Source organism: Strix uralensis, chromosome 8, assembly GCF_047716275.1.
Source record: "Strix uralensis isolate ZFMK-TIS-50842 chromosome 8, bStrUra1, whole genome shotgun sequence".
NCBI classification, from domain to species: Eukaryota; Metazoa; Chordata; class Aves; order Strigiformes; family Strigidae; genus Strix; species Strix uralensis.
This window is the reverse complement of record NC_133979.1, coordinates 27,592,665-27,611,588: the sequence shown is the minus strand read 5'-3', so window position 1 is coordinate 27,611,588 and position 18,924 is coordinate 27,592,665. Positions and strand designations below refer to the sequence as shown.

General features: G+C 53.1%; 1 protein-coding gene across 1 annotated transcript; it reads left to right on the top strand.

Annotated features, from left to right (window-relative positions):
- Positions 1–336: 336 nt before the first annotated feature.
- On the top strand, positions 337–6,605 carry HSD17B7 (hydroxysteroid 17-beta dehydrogenase 7). Its single transcript, XM_074876790.1, has 9 exons — positions 337–395; positions 503–706; positions 784–876; positions 1,784–1,898; positions 2,421–2,615; positions 3,272–3,376; positions 4,425–4,481; positions 5,114–5,212; positions 5,631–6,605. The coding sequence occupies exons 1-9, from the start codon at positions 361–363 to the stop codon at positions 5,724–5,726; spliced, it is 999 nt and encodes a 332-aa protein (XP_074732891.1). The 5' UTR covers positions 337–360; the 3' UTR covers positions 5,727–6,605.
- Positions 6,606–18,924: the final 12,319 nt, after the last annotated feature.

Below are 18,924 nucleotides of genomic sequence, written 5' to 3'. Positions count from 1 at the left end.
AGGCAGGGAAGGCAGGGAAGGCAGGGAAGGCAGGGAAGAGAAGGCAAGGCAAGGCAAGGCAGGGACGGGAAGGACAGCAGGAAGGACCCAAGTAGCTCGGCGGAGTAGGCGGGGCCCGCCCAGAGGGGGGCGTGACCCGCGGGGTGGTGGTGGTGGTGGTGGGCGTGGCCTAAATCAAGGGGCGGGTCCAAAGGGGGCGTGTCCCGCCTCGCCCCGCCCCCCGCGCTCGGCCCACCATCACGCCACCGGCGGCGCCGTCCCCGCCCCCTTCGCGCGCACCGATTGGCGGGGCCGGCGGGGCGTCACGTGCGGGCAGCGCTTATAGGGCGGGGCCGGGCGGCGGCGGCCCCGTAGCGCGCGATGGAGCGAGTGGTGCTGGTGACCGGGGCCAGTGGGTGAGCGGCGGGGACTGGGCGGGGGAGGAACCCTAACGGGGCGGGACGGGACGGGACAGGGCCCGCCGCAGCCCGCCCGCGCTCACCCTGACACCGTACCGTTGCAGCGGCGTGGGGCTGGCGCTGTGCCGGCGGCTGCTGGAGGAGGATGGCCGCATCCACCTCTGCATCGCCTGCCGCAACGTCCAGAAGAGCGAAGCCACGCGAGACCTCATCCTGGCCGCCCACCCCGCCGCGCAGGTCTCTACCGTGGAAGTGGACCTGGGTAACCTGGCTGCCGTCCTGCGCGTCGCCCGGGAGCTCCGCTGCAGGTATCGGATCTCCGCCCCACCAGCCCCCCCTCCCCGCCCACCCTTCACCCCTCACCCCTGTGCTCCTCTCCACGCAGGTTTCAGCGCCTGGACTTTGTCTACCTCAACGCTGGGATCATGCCCAACCCACACGTGAACTTCAAGGCCCTGTGGCACGGTCTCCTCACTGGGTAAGAGGGGTCGGGGCTGGGGGGTCTGGTCCGTGGCTGGCGGGGAGCACGGGGGTGCTGGCAGCATCATCGTGGCCAAGGCATTCCCTTGTGCCCAGGGCTGAAGGCCCTCTCGCCCTTCCCCAGGACGACATGGAGCACATCCCGCTGGGATCCATGGCCTTGCGTGGGGTGGGATTGGCAGTTGGGTGAAGTGTTGAGGTGCTCCGAGGTGCCCTGTGCCACTTCCGATCCCTGGCGTGGGGCTCACTGCATGCTGGGGTAGGGCAAGGGTTCACCCCGAGCCTGGCACTGGGGATTGAGTGAAAAGCACCACTGTGTTGCTGGAGAGGTGGTTGGCTCATACTGGGTCTCCTCGCTGTTGTTTTGGTTCCACTGTAGGTTTTTGTAGCTGTTCTCAGCAGTGCATCATGGTATTTTGTGAAGCTAATAGTTGATGCTTCTATAAGCCCCATGGGGATAAGCATCGCTATCCTGTAAGCACCATGGGGAAGCTGAGCTAGGGAGCAAACTGACTTGTGTCTAGTGCAGTTGTTGGGGTGTTGAACACAGACTGCTTTCCTTGCCTGAGTTTGGCATGGCCCTAGGGCTTAGTTACATGCTGGGGCTTGATTTCATTATCTGGATGTGAAATGAAAGAGCAAGGTTATTTTTTAATGATACGTCACTGTGGCGAAGTGAAGGAAGAGATGAGTCTTCTCTGGTCTAGTCAGCATTGAGACACATGGAAATAAAGGGCCTGGGATAATCTGTAAACTTTTCCCTGCCATTTTCTCATGGATTAATGGAGCTCTTGAAGGTGAAACTAGAGAGTCTGTGTGGAGTCTATGAGGTGGGGGCTACTTCTGAAGGAGGGAGCAGTTAGACCCAGCAGTGGTCCTCTCTAACTCCTGTCCTTGGCTTCCAGGAAGCTGCTTCACATGCTGACCACCGCAGAAGGCGTAATGACCCAGACGGACAGGCTTAATGGAGATGGACTGCAGGAGGTGTTTGCTACCAACCTCTTCGGACACTTTATCCTGGTGAGGCTGCGTATGAAGATTGAGCCCTCAGTTGGGTGGTTGATGTGGGTAGGGATGGGTACAGGTGACACGGGTGAATCAGTTCTGTACAGGTTTGGATGCTGATGCAGACTGCCGGCTGGCAGATAAGGAATGATAGGGCAAAGGTCTTGGGCTTTGTTAAAATAGCAATAAATGGTGATAGTTGTTGTTGCAAAGGTTAATATAGTCACTCTAGTTAACCAATGGATATAGAGATAAACCATTTGTAGTTCTTTCTGTCCAGGGTGAATACCAAGACTTGGCTATGTTAAATTCTGAGGTGCTCAACTGAGCTGTGTAAGAGAACGGTGGCTGCTTGTAAGTGCTCCTGGTGGACCCTGAGCTGAAGTTATACCTGAGCAGCAGCTGCCTCTGGCCAGTCTAGTGAAGACTGGCCAAGGCTAGGAAAGTAGAGATAAACTTGTGGCTTTTAAGAACTGCAAAGCTATACTGCAAGAGTTCAAAATTACTGTGTTAAATAAATTAACGATTATTTCACAGGTTCGTCAACTTGAGTCTCTACTCTGTGGTAATGAAAAGCCCTCACGACTCATCTGGACCTCTTCCAGCAATGCCAGGGAGTCTGCCTTCAGCCTTTCTGACTATCAGCATGCCAAGGGGCAGGAATCATACAGTTCCTCCAAATATGCTACTGACCTGACAAGTGTGGTTCTGAACAGGAAATTTAACGAGCAGGTGATGATGGGGTTTGTATGTCTGAAGAAACCTAATGAGCTCCTACTATTTATAATTATCATTACATTGTTGTTACCTAGTTGCATGCATTCGTAGCAATCTGATATGTTCCTTAGTGCACATGTGAGAGCTAAACATGGCCGAGGTGGTTTGTCACACTAAGATGCATGAGCAACCTGCCGTCCCTGCCACAGGGGATTGTTGGATTTTGTTGACAAGCTGCACTAGTCCAGCAATAGTGATTGCAACCTTTCGAGATACTACAGGAGAAAATGGTTTAGTCCTAGAAGGCTGAGCTCTTATCTCTTGAAGGTAAGGTAGCCTTTGACCTGAGTGGGCTGTAATTTGTCAGATGACTGCTGTTGCTGCTGAGCTGTGCATAGACTGCAACTTGAGGTTGTGATGTGTTGGGAGGCTGCACCTTTTGTCTTGTGGGCTTGCAATGGGCACAGATTTAACATGGACTTTTCCAATTTGAATCTCTCAAATCGCTGCATCTAATCACTCTCTGGTAACTTTAGAGAGGGGAGCATCTACTCTTAACTAGTCCCTATACTCACCTTCATTTTCTTGCCAAGAAGTACTAGGAGAGAAGGAGAATGATACATTCTTTAACTGTTGTGTATTTGCACATTGACTTGGTTTCTTCTCTGCAGGGTCTGTATTCCAGTGTTGTTTGTCCTGGTCTCGTTATGTCTAACATGACCTATGGAATTTTGCCAGTTTTTCTGTGGAAGCTGCTAATGCCCATCATGTGGTTGGTAAGTGGATCTTCTGGCTGGTTTTGGGTTGAGGTAGCCCTGCTGTAATATACTTCGCTGCAGGTGATGTGCAGTGTGCTTCTGGCTCCTTGCTACCCATGCTGCTATACAGCTCCTCCTTCTGTTTGGACTGGGCAGGCAGGCCCCTCTGCAAACCTTCCCTTTGGCACCTTGGGGCCCTGATTTCCAAGCCGAGTTTGAAGGTTCAGTGCTGGACAGCACTGTGTGTAGAGCAAGAGTTCAGCCCTTCAGCCATAGCAGTGTTTGTCAAGGCTCCCCTTAGGTTTGCCAGCCTGCTGTGGGCTTGTGAACCCTACCATTTTGGTGGCAGCAAAGCTCAGGAAAAAATTTGGCCCCTGTGCTTTGAAATGCTGTTCATTTCTGTAACAGACTGTATTTTTCAGTGGTGTTCTTTTCATCCCTCTAGAAGGCAGTGTCTCCTGGTCTCTTCTTTCCATCCCTCTGGAAAGCAAAGCCTCCTGCTCTCTTTTTCCTCTTCCCCTGCTTCCCCAAAACTTTCCTTGCCTTTCTTCCTCTGGGCTTCAGCTTTTCAGGTTCACTACAGTTCTGTCCCTGAAGGCTGCCTGCTCTGAGCCTTGATGCTCTTGCTGCAAGATTGGCCTTTCTGCTTAAGCTGCCCCAGCTGGCAGCAGCTGATCCTGATGGATGACATTTCTGGCAGTGGAGAGGCAATACCTTCTCAGTTGTCCTCAACACTGGCAGTATTGCAGATTCTCTCTGCCTCCTGCCGTATGTGCTCTTGAGACTATTCAAGAAGAGGTGCCCGCAAGGCATATGTGTGGTCCATTGCCTCTTGCTTTGGGGGTGAGTGTGGAGTGAGGCTTGCTGATCTGATGGGTGGCTCCAGAAAATAGTTTGTGGTGATAAAGGGATGCTTTAGTCATAGCATGCAGTGTTACCTGCAGTCAGCTTTGAGAAGCATTTCTACCTCTAGTAGATTGTCTGGTGTGGCTGGGCTGCGGAGGGCTTGCCGAAGAAATCTTGGGCCACCATACAGGTTCTGTCATGTCCTTCTTTTTCCATTCAGATCCGTTTTTTTGCCAAGACTTATACACTGACACCGTATAATGGAGCAGAAGCTCATGTAAGTAGTTCACAACTCGATTTTAATATTTGTACCTTCTGGGTAGCCCAACCAGGGTCTGCTAGCTTGAACACAGAGCCTCTCAGCAATGCTGGTGGGTGGGTGCTGTATTTCACCCCTGAATAGCATACAGCAGTGAGTGCTGGGGGACCAGCTGTGACCAGCACTGATCCGCCAGGTGATGCTTTATGACCTTCATCAGGTACCTGTAAAATAAATTACTTTGGAAAAAACACTATTTCTTCCATCTTGGTCAGGGAGAATGCTGCTCTTCCTGTTGGCAGCCACAGGCATGCAGGCCCAGGGGACGGAGGTGGGTAATGCATGGCACAGGGGATGTGGGTACTGCAGGACAGAGTGTGCCTCAAGCACAGTAGTGAGCAAGTTTAACCATGTTGAACTGCTTTAGTGGTTTAGCACAGGGACATAATCATGGTTCAATGTTGGCTCAGGTAGGTCACAGGTGGGGGAAACCAGCTCAGAACTTCTTCTCTAGATATCAGGTCTTCCCCTGCTTTGTGAAAGCACCCATGGTGTGTTCTCCTGTGTGCACTGGCAGCTGGGTCCTCGACTGCAGGCTTGGCTGGGACAGTGTGCACTAGACTCCTACACGTTTGTGCTGTTCTTCCTAGGTGTGGCTGTTCAAACAGAAGCCAGAGTACTTGGATGCACTTGTCAAATACCACAGCTGTACTTCTGGCCTGGGGAAGAACTATGTGGAGCCCAGAAAGGTAAATGGAGCAGCAGCCTTCTGCTGCAGGGAATTTGGCTAGGGGGCCTGCCATCTGCTTTGCATGGAAGGCTCCATGCCAAGGGTGTCCTGTGGCTGGAGTGGAAACAAGATGCGTGTTGAGTGCTGAGCAGCAAGGAGGAATGTGGGATTATCTGCAAGGCTTCCTAGAGTAACTCCTGGCTCAGGCTGGAGTCTGGAAGACAGTGGAGATGATGGTTAGAACAGGATGAGTGTGTAATGATGCTTCCCCAAAATATGTTCTGGCTTGTGCCCTGGTGATAGATACCTGTAGTTGCCTCTCTGTCAATGTGGAAGCTCTGGAGATGCACTTTGGCTATCTCCAGAGCTGCCCTCAGTATCTGTGCTGGCTGCCACCAAGGTGGTAGTCTCACAGTGCTGTTTCTGTTGTCTTGCAGATGGATGTGGATGAAGAAACTGCTGAGGAATTTTACCAAAAGCTGTTGGAACTGGAGAAGCAGACTCTAGAGAGATACAGTGATCTCCTAGATTAAGTAAAGCCAGTCTCAGTGGGACAATCTCGTATGGGTAACATGGGCTTTCTTCATTCTGGTGCTACCTGTGACTATGTGCCATTCTGCAGGCACATGGTTTCAGACCCCATCTTCCTTCTCAACAGAAGATTTCTGAAAATGGAAGTGTGAAAACTGAAGAGAAATACTCAGTCTTTTTGGTATGGGATTTTTTTCTGGCATAAAACTGGAGACCTAGAGTAGGTGGAGACTGTCTTAACACAGCTGCAAAGCAGTGTCTTGCAAAAGCATGACTGAACTGTGCATAGTTCAGGAACAGCCTCGAAATGTGGTTTAAATCTGGCTTAGTACAGGAAAGGCAACAGTCTGGGGTGCTGCCGTGCGCCTTGGCTCTACCTGTCTTTCTAGATGGCTTGAACACATTACCTGTGGCTGATCCTGAAGTACTTGAAGGCTCATCTTCAGAAGAGCTGCTCTTACACTTGTACACCAAAGGTGAGGCTGGCTTTTCAGACATGTTCAACAAGATTGAACACTTCCAAGACTGGAAGTCAGGCTCTGCACAGCACCTGAAGCCAAGCTCCTGAAGAGCTGGCCTGAGAATTGCACCCCTTGCCTCAGCTGGGAGGACAGATGCCTTGCTGTCCACTGGGTCTGGGGCCATAAAGGTTCTAACCACAGCTGGCTGGAAGGACTGAAGCTGTTGATGTTAATGTGGGCTCAGGACTAGTCTGCTCTGTTTGTAATAAGAGTGAAAGGTTACCATGTTATTTTATCTATTTAACTCTCTTTTTATATAAATCTGCTGTACCACGTATTCTTCCTGTTGTCTATTTGGGGGAGCTTCACCAAGTACCCAGTGTACTTCAAATGCTGCAATAAATAAATGACTGGAACTGACCTGTCCTTGCTGCAGTGGTGTTTTTACTCCAATAGCTGGTTGCTTTTGACTTGGAGGGCTGGAAGGGAGGTTGTTTGTTGCCTTGCACAATAAGCCCATGCATACCTGGGAAGTGTGGGGTCTCTTCTCTCCTGCCACAGGAAAGCTGTTAACTACCTTTTTGGGCTTACTTCTCTTCTTCCTTCTAGTTAATGAAAGACATGAGTGACTTCTGAAGATTTCAGTGTGGTTTTGTGTGAGCACCTGTGGGGTGTCTGAGACTATTTCCCAGCCTTAAGCACTTGGGAGATGCAGATGTCTCTGGTGCTTGCTCACCCTGATGTGTCACATAATTACTGACTTAATGCTCCCTAGTAAGGCGCTTCCCTGGGGCCTGACAGAGGCCAGGTGAGGTTAGGAGGGAGGCTGTGCTGCTCAGCCCTGCGCCACCCTGGCTGTGGCAGAGACTCCCTGAGCTCTGCAGGTGTGGCTGCCCAGGCTGGTGCATCCTGTGCTGGGGGGCCTACAAGGAGGGTTGGATTGGCAAGGAAGGAAAGCTTTTCAGTAGGGAACTGCAGAAGCACAGAGCTGGCATCCGGGAGAACCCAGGCTCTGCAGAGGCTCTTCACTGAGTTGGCTTGTAAGGATACAGGCTTAAAGAATCTTGCTTTTTTTTCCATCTTTTTCACCCCCCATTGTTTCTGAGCATCTTTGCAAAGTAGAGGGGTACTGCCAGCATAGTGGTGTCTGCAGTAGATAAAAATAGCTCTGTCTTGAGTTTGGGCTGAGCAGAGGGGTGCTCCTGTGTGAATACCTGAGCTACCAGTACCAGTGTGGATAGGAACATACTGTACTCTTTTGGCCTGACTTTGGGATGCAGTGAGGAGTTGGCCATTGTGGACTGGTGCTTTCCTTGGCTGTGGCTGTACCTCTTCAGAGTTGTGAAGCGATTGAGGTGTGCTTATGTGGACCTTTATTTAAATGCAATAAAGTCTGCTCCAGCACCAGATCTGGGTGCCGTGGCTTTGTTCAGCTGCGTCCTGAAATCCCCTGGGGCCAGAGCCCTGCCCTTTCTGGTGCTGTTTCTTCTCCACAGAGAAAGAGTCAGTGGCTGTCTGTCTCTTCAACTTGGTGTACTTGATCCCCACAGCATCCTATAGCAGTGTTTGGCTCCTTGTTCTGCAGAGTAATTAAGGATGTCTTCTTGATTGGTTTTTAGATGAGCATCTTGAACTTTGCTGTGTTTCTGCCCTGGGCTGTAGTGGGTATCATTCACACCCTCCACCTTTAGGATTCCCCACCTACCCCAAAGCCAGAAGCCCTCAGTCATTCCTTATCCCTGCTCTGACTGGCAAATGCTACTCAAAACAGTCTGACACAATGCTTCATGAAATGAGTGCAACTTACTGGGGGATGGGAAGGACAGGGCTCTTAAGCTGAACTGATCATCTGTATTGTGCTGTACTAGCTGCATGCGGGCACTGTAGATGTGACAGTCCAAGGACTTGAATGCAGTAAGGTCTGGAGGTGCTAGAGGAGATATAGCTTTGAATAAGCTAGTACAGTTAGGAAAAGTAAATGCTTTCTGATATGCAAGGGTTTTTTTAAAGCCTGGAATAAAGTGACATCTAGAGCAGGCAGAGATTGGTGACCATAGGTAGGACTTTAGGTTTTTTTTCTTCAAGTGTGTGCTTGTGGGCTCAAGGTGTGCAGTTATCAGGGGAAATTATGCCTGATAGGATGGGGTGAGTGCTTTTAGCCTGCGGAGCATGCAGAGGCTGGTGAGGGGAGAGGAGGTATGATATACCACCACCAGTCATCAAGTTATCCATGACGTTGGTGTCAGGCAGAGCTATGAATGGGTTTGTGGGCTCATCTTAGAAGCACTTTATAGTCCTCCCTTGAGAATTTGGGGTTCTAGGTTAGAGAAAAAGTGTGTTTCTGTCCTGTTGTGTCTGAGCTCAGCCTGCTGCATGGTTTAGTTTCACCTGCTTAGTTGCTGTGAAGGCAGGTAGTGCACTGTGTGTATGTTACATCCTGGGAGATACAAGTGTGGGATTCAGGAGTTGTGGGGGATCTGCTACGGCTTGTGGTTGGGGTGGATGCAAAGTGTTCTCTGGAGATCTCTAGCTCAGCTTCCTGCTTGAAGAGAGTTACATGAAGAAGGAACAGAAGGTGCTAAAGCACAATCTGTGTCCTGGAGAGATGGGACAACCTGGAAAGACAGGGTAAAACTTCTGGTTTCCCATGAGTTTGATGCTGCGTGGAGCTGGCGATGCACAATCAGCCCAGGTGTCTCCAGAAGACTGCTCTTCAGTTGGATGAGGTGCTCTAGTGTCCTACAGCACTTGTCACAGGACCCCACTGTTCTATAAGGGTTTTTCCCTGCTTTTGTGACCCCAGACATCATTGTCCATGCCCTTCTGTGGAAGAAAACTTGACTGTGCTCAACCCCGCCTTCTGCTCTTCTCCTCTGTTGTGATGTCTTTGCATCCAAAGCATGGGACTGTTCTGTGGGATGGGAACTGTAATCACCTCTCAGGTTTCATACTTCATCCTGAAAGCACAGGTAGGACCTGGTGCCTTGAAATGGAGACTGCCCAAAGGGCAGGGAGTGGCTCAGTTGTTTGTTACCCTCTGTGAACTTTGCCTGGTGAATCCAGCCCAAGGGGTGCTGTGCCACCGGTTTAGCTGCCCACCACCCAGGTGGCTGTGAGCAGAGCGAGGCAGGGAGAGGGATGGCTCCTCGTGCTCTGCTCTTGGCTAACAGATGCTTATGCATGGAGCTTAATCCCCCACCTAATCCCTTTCAGAAAGCAGGCACATCCAGGCATGAAAGCAGTAATGGAGAAACAACAACTGGGTCAAGGAGAGCAGGCAGGTACATGCATCCATCAGCCTCTTCCCAATGCGCTCCTGTCCCCTCATCTTTGCTTGCTAAGGTAGCAGAGACACCACTGATGCCATTGCATGAGTTTGGTGCCTCCACTGAGGTCATGCACGTGAGGTTGTCAGGCCCTTTGTTCAATGAAAACAGGTCCTGCCTGGAGCATCGGGCCTCGTGGCAGAGCTGGGGGTGACGCAGGGCGGTGAGAAATGCCAGGCGTGGGATGGGGGAAGAGCCGGTAGCAGCAGTTGTGAGTCAGTGCTAAGACAGGAGCTTTCTGTTTGCTATCCTCGGATATGGAGCTTTCCAGAAATGCTCTAGGGCAGGTCTTGAGTGTGAAAACTCATTGCGGTTGCTCTGACATCCTGTGCAATCAGGCTGTGCAATCTAATATCTAATTATCATGCCTCGTCCCGAGTCAGCCGTTTCTTATCTTCATGGGCAAACACATTGCCTTGCTCCAAACAGAGTCTAAGTCCTCCATTGCTTTACAACTCAGCTGGCTCTCAGCTGTGTAGAGCACCAATAAGAGGAACATGGGTAGGAACTGCAGCCCAAGCCATGGCCAAGGGAGGAGAAAGCTTGAGTTCTGTGTGGCAGGGCTGAAATCCCCGTGTCTGGGTGACCTTTGCCTCTCCAGGAGAAGGCAATGGAATTAAAGGAAACAAGGACCAGCGTGTGCCTCTGTAAATATGCGATACAGCTGGCTTGTGTGAAAACATCCAGGGTTAACCTTTGAATGGCAGCTTTGATGTTGAAAGTGCTTGGAGGGGAGCTGCCCAGAGGGGCTGGGAGGAGAGGAGAGACATAGCTCTGAAGAGCTGGGTGAGAAATGGGGAGCAGAAACCCTCTGGGAGTGTTGCAGGAGCATGACAGGTCTGTCTGGCAGGGAAGAGCCAAAGAGGATGTGGATCCGGGTGGGTTTCGCTGAAAATGGGCAAGTTGTAGAGCTCCAGGAAGTTTTTGGCTGGGAGGGAACTCTCACACCTCCAGCCAGCCCTGCTCTGAGCAAGGATAGCCACAAGACTGGAACAGGCAGCTCAGGGATGTGTCCAGGTGACTTCTGAAATCTCGAGGGATGAAGACCCCACAGCCCCACCAGACTCTGTCCTGGGACTGCTCACACATACCACCCTGCTTTGCAGCTTCCCAGGGGAGAGTAAGGCTGATTTGCTTGAAGGGTGAGATGTTGAAGGCTAAGGTCAGACATGTGCCACGTGGCCAAGGAAATGTGAAAGCCCAAAGAGAGCCAAGGCTTGCCTGCAGGATCAAGGAGGCTTTTCAGCGTTGCTTTGTAAAATGTGGAGCTGTGCCCAAAGAAGAAACCTTGAAGGGGAACTGGTGGATGAGTTCGGGAAGAAGATGAGGAGGAAGAATCAGAATGAGTAGTAAATTCTGTGCTGTAATTAAAATTTTTTGCGTTGGTGCTTAGTGAGAGGAGCCTGGGAAGGCTGCCCTGCTAGAAACCCTCTTGCAGATGCAAGGATTTGTACCAAACCAAAGTGCTAGCAGGGGAGACTACAGGGCAGGCAGATGAACGACCAGGGCTGGATGACATTCATAGAATGGTTTGGGTTGGAAGGGACCTTAAAGCTCATCTAGTCCCAGTGCCCCTGCCATGGGCAGGGACACCTTCCACTAGACCAGGTTGCTCAAAGCCTCATCCAACCCAAGGCCAAGGAGGGGGCATCTTGAGACAAAGTAGCTGAACTCATTGCTGTGCATTCATTTCTTCCTTAAAACTATCTTTAAGACAGCAAACAGAAGGTGGCTGAATACCCAGTCTGGGGTCAAGCTGTGCAAGGTCTTGCTGTGAGGCAGTGCAGATGCTAAACACTTATGTAGGATTCTCTTTCTTGAAAGAGAAGCTACTAAAGACAAAGATGACCTCAGGGTGCACCAGGGAGGCACGGCTTCAGTCTTGCCCTACTCTTTTGTTTTTGTCTGCCTCAGCAGAAGCTTTGGTCGGTTCAGTTTTGTTCGGTGTACGTCTGCCTGTGGGAGTCATGTCCCCCGGAAGAATCTGTGTCTGCTCCTCCAGGGCTGTGATGGTGGGAGGCAGGTGGGAGTCCGGCAAGGGCATTCAGGGCCCCCTCCAGGGCTGTCTGCACAGAGAGAACCCCTGTAACCCTACTTTGGTACCACAGCACTCAGATGGTGCAAAGTGCCACCCCCAGCTGAGCATTGCAGACTGAGCACAGCCCCATCTTCAAGTCTCTTGACTTCAGGGGTGGGGGCATCTAACCAGTCTCTACAAGTTGCTGTGTGGGACAGGGCTGAGAGGACAGCCATGCTTTTGAGCATTATTCAGCTCTGGAGACCTAGGCATGCTTGCCCACAGCTCAGGTATGCCTGAGGTTCACCTCTGAAGTAGCTCCATGAGTCACTGTTGCCCGCACCTCTCTGGGAAGCACAAGACCAATGCAGAAATATCTCGCGTTCTTGTCATCTGAATAGATGGTGGCTCACCCATCATGAGCCAGCAAAAGCCAGACCTGCTGAGATGGTTTGGATCAGTACTTCCCAAGCAGTGGTGCGTGGAGGCTGCAGGGATGCTGCTCTGCACCTGCCAGCCCTTCAGAGCCCAGGGACATGTGCTGCGTGGCCTCCAGGCACCCGTGATTTATTAATGGCCTTAAAATGCAGTAACACCACTCAGGAGTTGAGGAGATCCTCACACTACCTACCCACACTCCCCACTTGTCAGCAGCTGCCACAGCTTGGGGGTCAGGAGAGCTGCATCACATCCCTGCCTTGAATTTCCTGAATACCTTTCAGCAGGTCATGGCTTCCTTGGCTTTAGGCAGCTCTTCCTTGGCTTTAGTCAGGCTCTTCCTGCTGTGCCCAGCAGCTCCTCAGCCAGCTCATGATAGGCATTCTTGTTTGGAGAGGGATGTATTGTCACCTGGGTCTGGGCTGCATGAATGGAAGCAGGCAGAACATGCTGGGGAGGACCTCTTGGGTCCAAGTGATAGCAGGGGTGTTGGAGAACAGAAAGGGTTGGAGGCCAGCTGTGAGGATGGCTCCATCTCTGGGCTAGCTGCCAGGCAGTGGCAAAGATTGAGGTCAGTGAAGTTAGGGAGAGGAGGCCATAGCATGTACTTTGCCTCGTGTTTAGGCTGGAAGGGAACAACAGCTCTAAGGTCACAGAAGTTGTATTGGAGGGGGAAATTGGCAGTTTGGGCATTTCTCTGTATACAGGCAGGTGGTCGTGTCTCCAGGTGTTTTATTATAGGCTCACTGGAATGCTTGATGATGGGCTTCTGGAGGTCCCTTGTTGAGGATGTCCCTCTTGGAGCAGGACTAGCACAAGCACTAGTAATCTGCCTCTCTGTTCCCTGCAGGGCCCCATGGTGCTGGTCATGTCCTTGGGTTCTCCTGCTCTCCTTTCATGCCCTGAGTCACGAGGCTTTTGGATCCAGGGATCTTATGTGCTGGCCTTGCAGTTCACACCTGAGTTAAGAGGTCCATCCTCGTGCCCAAACACCTCCCATAGGGTGAGCTCTCTCCAAGGGGGAAGATGTGCCAGGGTAGTGTAGCCCCTGGGGTGCTTGGCCATGGGGACATCCACGGTGGAGCTCCCTGTTCTGCATGGGGTGGGTGTGGTGGCAGCTGTCCTGTCACATAGTGGGCCTTTTAAGGACCCCTCTGCCATTTGCAGTGGGATCAGCGGTCAACAGAGGTCCCCCTGGCTGGGGTGGGACCTGGTCAGTCACACAAGCAGCACCCAGTTTGGCTCCTGCAGCAGACACTGGGACTGAACTTTTGCCTTTCTGAAATCCAGCCCTGGGACTGGTGAACCACCTGGCAGCATGCCAACCTGTCAGGCAGCTCTTGCCGGATGCGAGAGAGCTGCCTAAGTCCCGTGAGCACCAGCAGCTTCCTCCCATCCACATGATGATGGCCCTCGGCATTTCCTTCACCAACAAGGCCCTGGGCAGTTTGGTGGCTCCTGCCAGGGCTGCTAGGGTCCTGGGCATGGTCTTTAATGAGAAGGGACGGTGAGGGCGGGACATCTTGGTCACTCCTTGGTTGCTATTGCAGGCTGAGAGCTGGGGCCAGCCCCTGCTCTCCTCTCTTTACCCAAACTCGAGGACAATGCTGTTGGGGCATAGAGCAGTAGTGTTGGAAAGGATATAGGGGAGAAGGGTGAACACACAGTCAAAGCGCTGGGAGTAGAAGCTGGTGGGATGGAAGCATCTTCCCAAATGTGCCTTGGGTCCCCCACGAGCCCACAGGATCCAGAGTGACGTGTGGGCACCGACCGCGGTAGAGCAAGCTGCTGTTGTTATCCCAGGGCAAACAGGGAGTGTGTTAGGACAGGTTCGATACTGGGGCTAGTTCCATCCCCACATGTCCCGCCAGAGATACCTCACTGGCAGGTGCTGCTGGCATGTGGTGGCTGTGTTCTGGAGAGACCTGCCCTAGCACATCCACCCTACCTGTTCAATCACCTTCCCTGAATGCTGAAGATCAGGCTGATACTCACTGCTCACTGCCTGTCTAGCTGAGCTTCGTAATTAGTTACAACAGGACCTGCCAACACTCCTTGTGACCCAGACCGCTGCAGGGAGAGGTCATGTTTTTATCAGCCCTTGCTAATCCCCATTTTATCCCCACCTTTTCCTCTTGACTGTGCCCACATTTCCCTCTCTGATGTGCTCAGTAGTGACATGATTGCTGCAGGACAAAGGCCAGCCTTTGCTGTATTTAGCAGAGCACCGGTATGTGAGCTGTGGGGCCAACCACAGTGTCCTGGACACCACGAAAGCGCTGCTTGGAGGAGGACCAGCAGCCCATCCTGGACCTTACCCATGCTTGCTTTGCCAACATTGCCAAACACCAACAACCAGCAGCTTCTGCAGGGGCTGGCTGGGGTCTGCAAACTCTGCCCAAGTTTTCCTGCACAGCCCAGGTCCCTTGACCTCTCAGGTCCACAGTTCATCTCAGGAGAGAGCAGCGCAGAGTATTAATGAGAGGGACATCCCAAGGCAGGTGCCAGAGCGCCTGGAAGTTGTACAGGAGAGCCAGGTTGGTTTCCCTGGAGCCAAAAGGACTGAAGGCAAGCAGTCCTCAGAGATTCCCTTTTGACCAAGTTGGAGGTTTTTCCCAGAAAATTCTAGTGGGATTTTTGGTCTGGGAGATTGAAACAGGTTTAGCTTCCATGCTTTGCCCAGGTGTGAGCAGTACTGTGGCCCCTCCAAGCCCCTTCTTGTCTCGGGCCTCTGCCTTTGCAGGGCTGCTCTGAGGGCGGCTGGCTCAGAGCAGAGGCAGGGGTGCCAGGGAGGGGGCCATGGGGAGGTTGGAAGGTGTGAGTGCAAGGTGCTATAGTCACAGCTCTGCGGAGAGATTGCTGTCCTTCTGCCCTAGCTTGTTAAATCATGGCTTTTGTCTAAAAACGTTCATTTTGTGTTTTCAGCTGAAAGTTCATCTCTAGAAGTGCTGCTTTTTGTGACCGTGCCAGGTTTCAGTGACAGCTTGTGCCTTGCGCATGGGCGCAGACCGGTGCTCGTGCAGCCTCCATGCGAAGGGTGGTGTGAGCACACATGTATGGCACCTGGGGATGCTGCTGCGATGAATCCACTGTGCATCCCTTCCCATCGCAGCCTCCCACCAAAGGGTGGGATGTGCAGGCATAAGAGGAGCAGGGGGGGACATGCTGATCCTCCTGAAATAGCCCAGAAGCCGAGGGGCAGCTCACACATCCGCGCATGTCTGGGTACGGATGGAGCAGCCCCGGCAGTGTGTGGGTGTGCTGGAAGCACGCTGATGCGGCAGGGCATTGGCATGGGCTACGTGACATCAAAACCCAAGGGCAGACTTGCACAGCCCCACGCAGCAGAGAGGGCACGTTGTGCTGCTGTGATGTGCATGCTCAAGGGGATTTATATTTTGAAACACAGCAAAGTGGAACCTCGCCTTGAACACAGGGGCTTGGCCAGGTGTAATTACAGTGTGCAGTGGGGACGGGTACAAACAGCTGAGATCTCAGGGAGGCAGGATGTGTATAGCTGCATCCCTGCACCAGGGAAGAAGACATTGCGCATGAGCTGGGGGTCAGGGGGATAGACATTCCCCTCTATTACCCTCTGGCTTTTTTTGGTCATCTTTCGTGCTGTTCAAAGCTGGGCTCCTAGCTAGCCCTGTTTTCTCGGCCATGCCATGCATGGGGTAACCATAGGGCAGGGTTTCCCATGGATGAAGAGTAAGGTTGCAGGGTCTCTGAGGCTGACGTGGGAGCTGTGCTGCCTGCACCCCGTGGGTACCAACGCCAGCACAGGACAGGCATGCACGGCATGCAGGAAACCCCAGGCAGGTCCCAAAAGTCTCTGACACTGATGGGGAACTGCCAGGCCCCAGGGTCTGGTGCTGCTTGGTGAACAGGAATAGGAAGCCATGAATTTCAGCATAATATGATTACAAGGCACAACTTGTATGAAATCCCACTTTTCTCATACTACAGCAACCTGTCTTGAGCTTTATACTCAGTGCCTATGCAGCTCAGGTTGGTGCAAGTTCTCCTAAACCCAGCTTTAACCTGCTCTCATAAGCTCTTACCAGGTCAAACAGACCAGCCTAGGAAGCCTGGGGCTCACCTCAGCCAGCTAGCCCATCTGACACAGCGCAACTCTACTGGCCTGCTCCTGGTTTTAAAAACCACTCTTTTAAAATGTTATTATTATTATTATTTTTAAAGTGTATTTTTAAATATGTCTCTATTTTGGCTTGGACAGACCTCCTCTGTCTGCCCAGGGCTTGCTGAAGGAGGAATGCTGAAAGGTCAGGCTTGATGCAGTCGTGCCTCCACAGGTGACATGGGTTGGACAGCCTCAGAAAGGCATGTGCCTGTTCATCCAGGTCTCATTTAACTGACAGGCATAAACACAAGTGTCCCTACTGAGGTCATTAGGGAAACTGCTCAAATTGCTGTGCAACTCAGGGTCATATCATGAGCTTTCCTATCATCTAGTCAATTTGCTCCGTAAGATGGATTTCCTCCTCAGAGGATGGAGGTAGGAGGGAGTTTGACCCTGGGCACCTGCAGCAAAGCTGCGTGGTGGAGGTGATGCACGAGGGACTGTCACCGCTTGCTGTACCCCCTCGCGAGGCTGCGTGGCCTCCTGCCATCCACTCATGTGCTGTCCCCAGGTGAGTGGCATCTGTTGGGTCCACCTCTCACTTCAGATGCTCAGATATCTCTCTGCTGGCCTTTGGCAGCTACAGAAGCATTGCCTTTGTGAGCCCCTGGCTGCTGTTGGCAGCAGGCACTGAGCTGTAGAGCCCAGGGACGTGATGGCATATTCCACCAGCCTCTTTCTATACGTGACTTCTGGAAGGCACAGCTGGACTAGCTTATAGTGCCTTGCAAAATCCAGCATGGGAATGCTAACAAGGGGACCTGCCTCCTGCAACTTCGGTGTCTCAACAGGATGTGGTGCTGGCACCCGAGGCCACGGGACCAGAAGTCACAGGAGCCACAGGGAGGTGCTGAGAAGAGCCACAGCATGTACCAGGAGTGTGCAAGGATCTGTCACAGCCTCTAGCTTCCCTTGCTCACCTCCGGGCCAGACAGCATCCCACCGGGGATGCCAGGTATCTCAGCATTTGGCCCTAAATTAGCTGGGGTGTGTCCTTCCCACTCACACACACACACACACACACACACACACTCCCGTCCACTGATACAAGACTGGCAGGAGGGGCTGACACACGAGGATCGAGTTGCCATCCAGAGCCAGGCTGGAGGACAGGGCTGACAGGGAGGGACCTCAGACGGTTAACACAGGGGAGTGCAAAGTCCTGCACCGGGGGAGGGACAACCCCGTATGCCAGGACACGCTGCGGGCCACCCAGCTGGAAAGCAGCTCGACAGAAAAGGCCCTGAGGGTGCTGGTGGACGCTGAACATGAGCCAGCAACTGCTTTTGCAGCAACGGTGGCGAATGGTGTCCTGGGGTCATTAGGGGCAGCACTGCCAGGAGGTGGAGGGAGGGGATCCTTCCCCTCTGCTCAGCGCTGGTGAGGCCACACCTGGAGTGCTGTGGCCAGTTCTGGGCTGTCCACAACCAGAGAGACATGGGCATACTGGGAGAGTCCAGTGGAGGGCCACTAAGATGAGGAAGGGACTGGAGCACCTCTCCTGCCAGGAAAGGCTGAGCGAGCTGGGGCCGTTCAGCCCGGAGAAGGCTCGGGGGCGGGGGGGGGGTGTCTCGGGCAGGCCAGCGCTGGCTCTCTGCCCCCGGTATGAAGCATTTTAATTGCAAAGAATTTTAACGAGTGACAGCCCCAAGCACTCCGGTTTGGCTCAGCCGGGCCGTGCGTGGGGCTGCGGAGCCACGCGGTGGTGCTGCGCGCCCGCGGAGCGGGACTGCGGCCGGCGGCGGGCACGGAGCGGCGGCGGCGGCGGCGCTGCGGAGGGTCCTGCCCGGGGTCACCCGCCCCGGGCCCGGAGCATCCCCCGGGGAGCGGGTGCCCGGGCGAGGGGAGCACTCGGCCGCCCCGGAGCTGAGGGTGGCAGCAGTTGTCCTCAAAGGGCACGACTGCCGCTGCGTGCGCTGCCTCCCCCGGTCCTGCCGAGCTCGGCAGCCTCTACAATCAAACTGAAGGGCTCCCTAGACCTGGCATCGTAGTCGTGGCCTGACCTGACCCGTAATGTCACAGTCTCCCGCTGCCAGCGCCTCTCACAGAGCCCTGCCCAGGCCTCACGGGGCCCAGAGCAGCACAAGGAGGTGGAAGGCGCACAAGGACACGCTTCCCAGAGGAGCCGGGGGGGGGGGGGGAACATGACGGGTTTTTTGCATCCACAGCTCCAGGGACAGAGATGCTCTGTTGCCTGTCTAGATTCCCTTTTTGCCAGACCCAGGGAGGTTTTCACTTGGGTCACTTGAAGAGCATCGTCCACCTGCTTCCTTGGGCAGCCCCGGCTTTGCACGAGACCAGTCACACAGGATGGGGTCAGGCGTGGGGACATGGGGCCCTCATGCTCAGGCCAGGGTCTGGGCCAGCTTTCTTCAGCAATACAGAAAAAACAGGGCCACACTTGCTTGCTCCGCTGTCCTCCTCTGTCTGTGGGTTTGTCTTGTTTTTTTCTTGAAGGGGGAATGTTCAGACTTCAGAGATGACCGCAGTGAACCCAAAGTGCCTGTTGCTGTCTTCTCTTGCCCCCAAAGGACAGGCTTAAACTTGTCTTTAACCCAAGCTAAACACCACCCGAAAGGCTTTCTTCCCCTTACAAAGAAAAGAAATCAACGCAGGATGTCAGTAATATGTGAAATCCTTCCTTTTCGTTTTGAAATACTGTGGTTGATTTGTTTTCCTTTTTCTTCCAGCCTTTGAAAGCGACTGTTAGGAAAAGGCTTAAAAAGTTTTAGGTGCTACTTGCTGTGGGTCCTCTCGAGGCTGCTCCCAGCTGCCGGCCCTGACGGTGACACGTCTACTTGGGGGTCCAGCGCT